Source organism: Pseudorasbora parva, chromosome 21 (assembly GCF_024679245.1).
Source record: "Pseudorasbora parva isolate DD20220531a chromosome 21, ASM2467924v1, whole genome shotgun sequence".
NCBI classification, from domain to species: domain Eukaryota; kingdom Metazoa; phylum Chordata; class Actinopteri; order Cypriniformes; family Gobionidae; genus Pseudorasbora; species Pseudorasbora parva.
The window spans coordinates 23,454,355-23,464,942 of record NC_090192.1 but is presented as its reverse complement, the minus strand read 5'-3'; the positions used below and the strand labels follow the sequence as shown (position 1 = coordinate 23,464,942).

Genomic DNA, 10,588 nt, shown 5'->3' with positions numbered 1-10,588 from the left:
CATTCTAATATGCTGATTTGCTGCTCAAGAAACATGTATGATTATTAATGTTAAACACAGTTGTGCTGCTTAGTATTTTTGTGTAAACTGGGATTTTTTTCCCTCCAAAATTCTTTGATGAATAGAGAGTTCAAAAGAACAACATTTATTATGAAAATCACTTTATTGTTTATTATTTGATAAGTGTATTTACTGTCTTTTTTTATCAATTTATGTGCTTTTACATAGTAAGAGTATTCTTTTTTTAAACTTACTTACCCCAACCTTTTGAGTATCATGATTTTCTACATACAGTGGGCAGTTGAGATCAAGAAATCTAACTGCTAACTGTTTTTAATAATAATAATAATAATAATAATAATAATAATAATAATAATAATAATAATAATAATAATAATAATGGAAATTATTTCTAAAAGATCATGTGACACTGAAGACTGAATTAATGACTGCTGAAAATTCAACTTTATAATCACAGGAATAAATTACATTTTAAAATATATTACAAAACATGTCCATTTAAATTGTAATAATATTTCAAAGTATTACTGTAAAAAAACTCTTTTTGATCAATTAAATACAAGCTTGGTGAGATTGAGAGGCTACTTTCAAAAACATTTAAACACCTTAATGTTTCCAAACTTTTGACTGGTAGTATATATAAACAAGAAAATTACATAAATGCATTTGTAATTGATAACAAGCATACAGGGTGGCTTAGTTAATTTCCATGTTATTAAACTCTTGGTAAACTGTGTCAAATGTTTTGAAAGTTCAAAACAGAAAGAAGAAAAAAATCCAAAAAGGCCAAAAGGAAGCGCTGAGGTACATCAATGTCGGCGCTTTTCAGTGGCAGCGTAGAAAAGACAGAAGAGCGAGAGACATAGACTGCTCTTCTTTCAGTGCTGTAATCCAGGGCTCTGCACTCACAATACACACACATTATATCTCTGCAGGAGGCCTCAGGCTACGGCTGCCAAATCAGGGTGTGTGTCACGGTTTAAAAAGGAGAGAAGAAAAAGATAAGAGGCTTCTCGGGCCAAGAGCCAATTCTGTCTCTGAAATCCATTATTAGTCTCGAGCATGCACGCAACCTTTAGCGTTTATTCTACCATTCTCACCTTTGTTTTGATTCCTGCCTCACTTCAAATTCATTAGAGGACATAAAATGTGTCTACATTTACAAAGATACTGCATGGCCAAATCTGCACAATAACTTGATCGAAAAAACAATAACAACCTGACTCGTGATCCAGGTGAGAGCAGATTTTTGAAAAAACCCTATTCCATATTTTTAACATCATTATATTGGTGTAATCTCACCTATATGGATTTCTACAGTTCCAGTCAAAATTAAACAAAATAAAGATGAATCCACAATCACTATGATATTACCGTGCACAATCACCAGGACCAAAATCTCCCTCTCAAGCTTCACTGAGATAAATCTTTAGTCCAGGGATCATCAAAAATCAGATGATTGATTGATTGATTGATAGATAGATAGATAGATAGATAGATAGATAGATAGATAGATAGATAGATAGATAGATAGATAGATAGATAGATAGATAGATAGATAGATAGATAGATAGATAGATAGATAGATAGATAGATAGATAGATAGATAGATAGATAGATAGATAGATAGAGACAGACAGACAGACAGACAGACAGACAGACAGACAGACAGACAGACAGACAGACAGACAGACAGACATGCATTATAAACATAATCGTGACTTTTGTGTAAATGTTTAGACATGAGAGGTAGATGGGGACATCGTTCCGGTTTGTGTTTTGTGAACTTCAAAGTATGTCTCTCGGCTCTTTGAGTTGTTCAAATATTTAGGTTCCGTGTTATATTATATTTAGGTTGTGATTAAATCTTCTCATCAGAGGACTGTCACTTGAGTTTCCATGCCAACAGGTTTTTCCGAAATTCTGCCTGCATAAATAAGCATTGTGGGATGACATGTTGTGTTTGTTTGTTGGGAGTGGCCTGGTTTATTTCATTGGTAGAACTAATAAATAATCAACTGAGGTATGGAGAATATCTTTTGTTATTAATGATTGGGTTGAATTTGTACAATTTTAAAGGTGAACAGAGTATATATATACAGAGTATATATATGTGTGAGTGTGAGTGTGAGTGTGAGTGTGAGTGTGAGTGTGAGTGTGTGTGTGTGTGTGTGTGTGTGTGTGTGTGTGTGTGTGTGTGTGTGTGTGTGTGTGTGTGTGTGTGTGTGTGTGTGTATATATATATGTATGCATGTAAATAATAACATATACAGTATACATACACCAAGCCAATTTTGCTGCCAAAACAGCCGTGACCCGTCAAGGCATGGACTCCACTAGACCTCTAAAGGTGTGCTGTGGGATCTGGCACCAAGATGTTTGCAGCAGATCCTTTAAATCCTGTAAGTTGCGAGGTGGGGCCTCCATGGATCGGACTTGTTTTTTCATCCCACAGAAGCTCGATTTGACGCACACACACAGCCATCCACGTGATGTAAAAAAAAAAAAACTAAAAAAACACGTGATTCAGTCCAGGCCACCTTCTTCCATTGCTCTGTGGCCAAGTTCTGATGCTCACATGGCCACTGTTGACACCTTTCTATCAGAACCAACATTAACTTCTTGAGCAATTTGAGCTAGAGTAGCTCATCTGTTTGATCAGACCACACGGACCAGGCTTCTCTCCCCATGTGCTTCAATGAGCCTTGGCCGCCCATGATTCTGTTGCCGGTTGTCTGTTGTTTACTTGGACCACTTTTGGTAGATACTGACCACTACAGACTGGGAACATTCAACAAGAGCTGCAGTTTTGGAGATGCTGTGACCCAGTCATCTAGCCATCACAATTTAGCCCTTGTCAAACTCACTCAAATTCTTTTTTTCCTGCTTCTAACACATCAACTTTGAGGACAAAATTTGTTGCCTCGTATATCCCATAACAGGTGCCGTGACAAAGAGATAATCAGTGTTATTGACTTCACCTGTCATAATGTTATCGGTATATATATATATATCATGTACAGTATATCCAGTATATCATATACAGTATATCATGTGTGTGTCGGATGTAATCAACTGAGACTGTAAACTTGATTGGCTAATCACACACATCACAAACAGATTGTTAAAAATAATGGCCCTTGAGGCCACAGAATGATTTAAATGTTAAAATTTGAATATTATCTGTCTAAAGGAATTATGCCCAGAGGCTACATGGGGAGGGGGCTCAATAAAGCTGCACTCCTGAATAGGAGGACAGCAATGGCAGTTTGAAGTCAATTCAAAACAAATTAAGCTCGTAAAGGAGGCTCAGCCGGTGCCCTTGTTAAATTTGCATGTCAATACAAACGGCCAAGCTGAATACTGCCATTGCAATAAGTGATGCAAACACACCTCATTCTGCTTTTATACAGACCAGTGAAGAAATATGATGTGTTTTTTATTTTATCTTACAAAACAAATTGCAGCATCTCATTCAAAACTCTCTTTATTCATTGATTGTTTATTTCATAAAATGTAAATGTAAGTGGCCAGAATATAAATGTACAAATAGGGAGAAAAAACCTGTACCACAAAACCAGGGTTTTTTTTTTCTTCTGAAACCTGAATAAATAAGCTTTCCGTTGATGTATGATTTGTTATATCACAATATTTGGCAGAGATACAACTAGGCTACTCAAAAATCTGAAATCTGAGGGTGTAAAAAATTTAAATATTGAAAAAATTGCTTTTAAAGTTGTTAGTTATGCATATTGCTAATAATACTATTTTTATATACATTTACGGTAGGAAATGTATCAAATATCTTTATGGGACATGATCTTTACTTAATATCCTAATGATTTTTGCATAAAAGAACAATGTACTGTTGGCTATTGTCACAATACCCATGCGACTTCTAACTGGTTTTGTGGTCCAGGTTCACATTTAGTCTCAAAAGCAGGTGATTGGCCACAGTGAAGCTAGGAGCACAATAAGATCATTAGCTTGTCCAAACTCTCAGGCTTTTGTTATCATTAACCAAGCGCTAATAGTCCAGGGGGAGGCTAAACTCACTAATGCTAGCGCCTGTTAAGTGGACCGCCAGCTAATGGCGTCTTCCTGGGGTCTTGACATACAGCAAGGTCAGCTGAGACACATGGGAGAGAGAGAAAGAGAAAGATAAAGAGGGAGGGCAGGCGTGAGAGGAAGCTGCAGACAGGACAACACCCACCAGAGTGATACTGGAAACATTACAATGAATACTATAGATTCAATATCATAGCGCATTTTGAAGGAATTCTAAATGGTATTTAAATTTTTTGATTCAACTTGTTAATCCTACACTCTAGCAATATCTTTATGTAAAGCTGCTTTTAAGCAACATGCATCCAGATCTTCAAAATCAAGTTCTGAGGTTCAGTCTGATCATTTTGAACACACAAATGTGGAGCTATTTACATACAGTGGGCAAAAAAAGTATTTAAATGTACTTTTGTGTGAATATGAAGAATCATCTGATGCTAGAGCTTTTCTCAGAACTAACGTTACTTTTTAAGCCAATTTTGTCTGGTCTTTAATAATGTTCTCAAATTTATTGTTCGTCGAAAACTTTCACTGAAACATTTTAATTAGAAGTCATTTAACGTTTTTTTTTTTTATGTTACTACTTGTTTCAGGATGTTCAGAGAACATACAAAAGTAACACTCCCATAATGTTCACAAAAAGATCAAGAATGTTCCCTCAACGTTAGTATAACCAAGAAAAAAACATTTAATAAACTGGATTTATTTTTTATGTTCACAGAACATTAAGAAATAACATTTTCATACCTTAAGGCTAAATGGGAACGGCAGCAAAACACTCTTAGAACATAATGTTTTGTTAGCTGGGAAGTAAGTTATCCTTAATTTCACACAGGTGTCATTCATCACACTAACTATGTACATCTTACAACCAGAAAGTGTACACTTTGTCCTAACCACTAGTTTTAACAACTATATCGATTGCTTTATTCATTTAGCAAAATATTTTGCTTTAAAAAAGTGTTTGTAAAAAGTGTTTAATATTTTATAATTGAATGCATTCATTTTAAATACATTTGTACAAGTGCTTTATTTTTCCTAATTTAAAATACACTTTTTTTGATCAATGTATATAAACCAATACTTTTTTGCCCTTCACAAAAGTATTTTATAATATAAAGCAGTGTGTTATTTGCTCTTTTTCCATCTCAAGGAGTTGACTTCTCCAACAATCCTCTGAAAAAGAGAAGCAGCTGTCACGTGGAGTCTATGCCGTACACATCCACTGCAATGAACTACATAACAGAGGAATGCTAGCAATCGCTGCCGTTCTTAAGGACATTTAGTGTGTGAAGCTGCAAGCATAATTTCAAAGTAGGTCAAAAAAAAGTTTCACAGTTCTCAAATCTGCCCGTGATTTGTGGATTGTAAAGTCAAGCCAGAGTGCATACAAGGGAATTACTGTGTTCGGCGAGTGCAGGCGAAGGACTCTGAACTCACAGCTTACCGACATTCCCTCACTTACTAAATAAATACTCGCTCTACCTCCAGTATTAATCCCAAGAGAGCAGCCGAGAAAGCCAGAGAGATGTAATGTGTCCCTTTTGGAGGGGTTTCAGAGATGACGCAGTCAGATGAAGGGCACTACTTTAGAACAAGGCCTCTGTGTCAGTTTCCCTGCTACTGACTGACCTTCATCACACACACAAACACCCACACGCACACACACAGCTGAATAAAGCTAAAAAAACACAACTACACAAATCTGTTTGATTGATGAAATCATAAGCAGAAGCGCATGATTTGTTACAGCCAAGATTGGATCCTTTATTCATACAATTTGACTACAACAAACCTTATTTGTACCCTGGTGTCAGTGTAAAATTCTTCAAAAAAAGCCGCTTCGAATGCAACTTTCCACCCCTCCCATAGTCATCTTGTCCGTTTTATACAAATGTGCAAAATAAGACCGTCTTTACGAATCCTTCAGTCTTCAGTGTCATTCCAGGATCCACAGGACACGGTTGGCAAGGGCGGGGTTTGCAGTCCTTAGCCCCGCCCACTTTCATATTCACCATAACCCCACAGTGACCGGCCATTCTAATTCAAGTAAAGTGCTCTTTTGAGAAAACACAAAGATTTGCGTCCTTGAAATTTCTTCACTCTCTATGGAGACAATAAAATAACGCACCAAGCGGGACGATAATAAAATTACGACAGCAAACTACAGTTACCCTTTTGTGCCCGGACAAGTTCCGAGTAGTCATACGAACTCCAGCTTGCCATGCCCCGAGTACATCCCCCAGTGCACCAAAGATAGTAGGCGTTCGCCTCCACTCCCTCCTCCCGAGCACAACTCCGTCTGCCGCAGTTTATCGCAGCCCAGACAACAGTTCTCATGTCCTGTTACAGGCACCATGCACTCCAAGTCCAGCTTGGCCACGTGGCCTTTCTTTGCATGGTGGTGTCCATGAAAACTGTAATGCAGGCGAGAGAGCATCTGTTGGCGCTGGGCCTGTAGACGCTTGTTTTCGCTACGGAGCATGCGCAACGCCAGCATAATCAGCAAAACCAGGATAAGGCCACCCGCGATGGGAACCGCTATCACTGCCGCCCGGAACCACACCTCTTTAGCGGACGTTAACTCTTGTACTCTTGTGATCAGGTTCTGATTGGAGCTGTGGTATCGGTCTAGACAGAGAGAAAGCAAAGTGAGAACAAAGTGAGATACGGAGAATGCTTTGGAAACAAAAAAAACAGCAGCATGAGGTTAATGCTAAAGTGTTATGTTTATACTTTTTCCAATTTCTTTAATATCTCAGTGCACCTTTTTCATTAAATGGGATTGTATTTATGTGATTCGAGCCGTCTGTCAAAGGACGCTGTGAGAAGCACATTCCAGCACAGTGGGAACGTTTCATGATCCACGTGCAATAAAAAGTATGTGATCTGAATCCAAGTGCTAAAAGGTAAACTGCCGGCTACCCGCAAACTCACGCTGCACTGGAAACCATTAAATATCAGCCTGCAGTTTGGAGCCGTGAGAACAGTAAAAGTCAATGTGTGGGCACATATATGTCTGATACTAAAATATATGTCACAAGGGTCCATGTTTGCACAGGACTGACGTCAGGCATCAGTAAAGATAGTAGCCTACTTCGATTAGATAAAAAAAAAAAAAAAATCTACTCATAAGGGAATAACTGCGTCCTGTTCAACGCCAGACATTCTGTACCAAGGCAGGAAAACTTAAAGGGAAAGTTCACCCAAAAATTAAAATTCTGTCATCATTTACTCACCCTCATGTTGTTCCAAACCTGTATGAGTTTCTTTCTTGAACACAAAAGAAAATATTTGGAAATATGTTTGTAACAAAGCAGATAGAGCAACCATTCACTACCATAGTATTTTTGTCCCTAGTATGGTAGTGAATGTTTGTTCTATCTGCTTTGTTACAAACATTCTTTCCAAAGAAGATTCTTTTGTGTTCAGCAGAACAAATAAACTCATACAGGTTTGGAACACCATGAGGGTGAGTAAATTATGGCATAATTTACATTTTTGGGTGAACTATCCCTTTAAGTAAGGCTAACAGAACAAATCACCCGAAAATGTAAATCCTGTCATCGATTATTCCAAACCTGGATGGCTTTTTTCTTTCTTTTGTGGGATAAAATAGTTCATTGTATGGACATTTTTAAAACTATCTTTTACACTCCACAGAAGAAAGAAAGCCATACAGGTTTGAAACAACACAAGGAAGAGCAAAATAATGAGAATTTTTGTTCAAATGTAAAACATACATATCATACAATCTACCCTGGGCAGCTTACGTTTATTGTCACATGTGTGTATCTCACCTGTTGAGTCGCCTCGAGGGTGTGTGAGGTCATGCAGACCCCTGTAGTTGCACATATCATCATGGCAACATTCTACGGGAGAAGAGCTTCCGCCGGAAACATCCACGTTTTTGCTGGAGCACACGTCTGCGGAGTTTAAAAGCGAATCTACACAGCCGTGCGTTAGAGGTGAGTTTGTGTTAAGTGGGTCCAGGACCTTAGTGAAGCACGCGTTGAGCTCAGATTTACACATGTATCCAGTGGCAACGCAGTGCGGTGCATCACAGTAGCACCTGATTTCTCCTGAAAAACAGAGAAGTCATGTTAGTTAAAAGTGATCATCATCTGTGATAATAGATAACACTGACATAAATGCATCTTGGATGTGTTAAATCATATGCATATGTATATTATTATTATATATTAAAATATAAAACTGTCCAGATGTGTTTTCAGGAAACTAAACTTTCCAAAGAATCTTGACTAATTTTGTTAACATTTTAGACCAGTACCAATAAGTGAAAATTTGCCCAGTGAAGCGTGGGAATGCTGAAATTCCCATCACATCCATTCCAACAGAAATTGAGCATTTTACTAGGAAATTAAACTGTGCAGTTTTTCTAACATTACTAAGATGCTGACACTGGTTAACATTATGACCAGGAAGGCATTCTTCATTTTGCCAAATAGGATTTGAGGGAAAATAAGCAACTAATGCTAAACTATTCTGATCTTATGCCAGAAAAAGCCAAAAAGAGACAGGGTTAACACAGGGCAGTGACTAAGTGTTTGTGTCAGAACACTAAGCAATTCTGTTCAACACTGTAACTGTGTCATGACATTTTATGCAAGGGATCCTTTTAGTCTGTCTTATAAAACAGGAACCGTGTAGCTTATAATTAGTGGTTTGTTTGCCAAAGTCAATTTCTTTCAACCCAAATGGAAACTCGTAAAGGGGGGTGAGAGCAGGACTCCTTTTTCAGTTAGCACGCAAAGCTCACTTGTGGTCAAACCTGGCATTAAATCGGAGGGTAACTTTTTAAAGTGACAGTTCACCTGAAAAAAAAGAGAAGAGACTTCCCCCATTTTCACACTCGTGTTGTTTCATACCTGTATGACTTTCTTTTCTTATGTAGAACACAAAGGAGAAGTTAAAAACTGACCGCCACGGTCACCGTTCACTATTGTTGTATCTTTTTCCACTACAATGAAAATGAACAGTGACTAGGACTGTCATTCTGCTTAAAATCTACTTTTTCATAATGTAGGGTTTCAAAAGAAATTGAGTAAAAATGTTCATAACGTGGTCATTTACATGACGGATTTCGCGCTTGTATTATTTACGGCTAAAATAGGTATAGCCTACGCCGTTTTCATAAATGGTCGGTCAGTCCTAAATTTTTACCTACCGCCGAACTAGCACTGCGCGTGGACGTGAAACAAAACACTAAACACACACCACGACACGAACACAAATAAACACGGCCTTTGGGTTGTAAGCTGCTTGTGTACATGGTCCAAGGCTGGAGTTACATGTCATCTCATTAGTGTGAGAAATCACTTCACTTCTTATCAGTTAGGCTAAAGTGGTTTATTATTTATTTTGTGACCGGTTGTTGTGCTTATCTAATAATGTATAAAAACAAAGCATATTGTTTTTGATAACTATTGCCAATCAATATTTAACAGAGGCTCAGAAAATGACATAGCTGTAATTTAGAGCTAGCTGGTCTAAAGTTAGCATGCCACTTTAGAACAAACCAAACAAAATAACGTTAGCTCAAGATGGGGTTTTTTTGTGTGTGGAAAATGTTAGCAAGTTAGAACATTTTAAACGACATATCAATATGCGTTAGAGAACAAATTCTTGTTTTTATTCCACTAAGGATATATATATATATATATATATATATATATATATATATATATATATATATATAATATATATATAATATATATATATAGTACACTAAATTAACTATATATTCGAAAATGGACGACCAAAGCAAAATCCACATTGTAAAGGCCGTTAACGCACAGTTGTAAGAGTGAAATTGAAGATTTATAATAAGCTAGCATATAGGCTAAGTTTAATTTATAGTAGCCTCTATTAATTAACATTGTAGCCACGCGTTGAACGTCTTTTTTAGGCAAACATTAACCAACACAAAAGTATTGAAAAATGTTAGCCTATATTGAATTTTTTTTGTGTGTGTGTTTGAGCGCTGCAGTTTTAGATTCTCTTAGCAAGTTAGTTTTAATAGTATCGTGTGCTCCATATAATCACTGTTACCTTTCGTGAGAAGAACAGCCATCGCACAAAGTTCCAGCTGAAACCAAAGAGAAACAAGGCTGGAATGACGATCCATTTACAACAGCTTTTCCTTGTCTTGATACCCAGTGGCAAGACCCTCCGAATGGCTTGAGTACTTGTTACATATGTCCTACATTGATTACTGCATTCCAAGGGATCTGCGATCTACGCTGTATCCGAGCAAAGCCTGCGTCTTGTTCCATCAGAGAAACTGCTGAGATCCGAACTACAGAAACATTCCTTACGCGTACGCAACCGAGACAATCCGTCATGCGTAAGAAACACGAATATATAAAACTGAATTCAAAAACGGATTCGTTAAATAATACAAAATGAAATGAGACATGGACAGCTATCCTCGATCCCGGAGCAGCGGATCACTCACTGGTCGGACAAACTTCACCGGATC

The 10,588-nt window shown here is 37.4% G+C and overlaps 1 protein-coding gene across 1 annotated transcript; it reads right to left on the bottom strand.

Annotated features, from left to right (window-relative positions):
• Nucleotides 1-5,163: 5,163 nt before the first annotated feature.
• Nucleotides 5,164-10,588, bottom strand: bambia (BMP and activin membrane-bound inhibitor (Xenopus laevis) homolog a). The gene is made up of 3 exons (XM_067429388.1): nt 10,159-10,588; nt 7,887-8,168; nt 5,164-6,717 (listed from the first exon to the last, which is right to left on the bottom strand). Exons 1-3 carry the CDS (start codon nt 10,232-10,234, stop codon nt 6,290-6,292), a joined length of 786 nt encoding a protein of 261 aa, XP_067285489.1. The 5' UTR covers nt 10,235-10,588; the 3' UTR covers nt 5,164-6,289.

Coding starts and splice junctions, on each gene's coding strand:
- bambia (XM_067429388.1), bottom strand. CDS start 10,234: ATGGATCGTCATTCCAGCCTTGTTTCTCTTTGGTTTCAGCTGGAACTT. Junction 8,169..10,158: donor GGCTGTTCTTCTCACGAAAG/GTAACAGTGATT, acceptor TCTGTTTTTCAG/GAGAAATCAGGTGCTACTGT. Junction 6,718..7,886: donor CCCTCGAGGCGACTCAACAG/GTGAGATACACA, acceptor CTCTCTGTCTAG/ACCGATACCACAGCTCCAAT.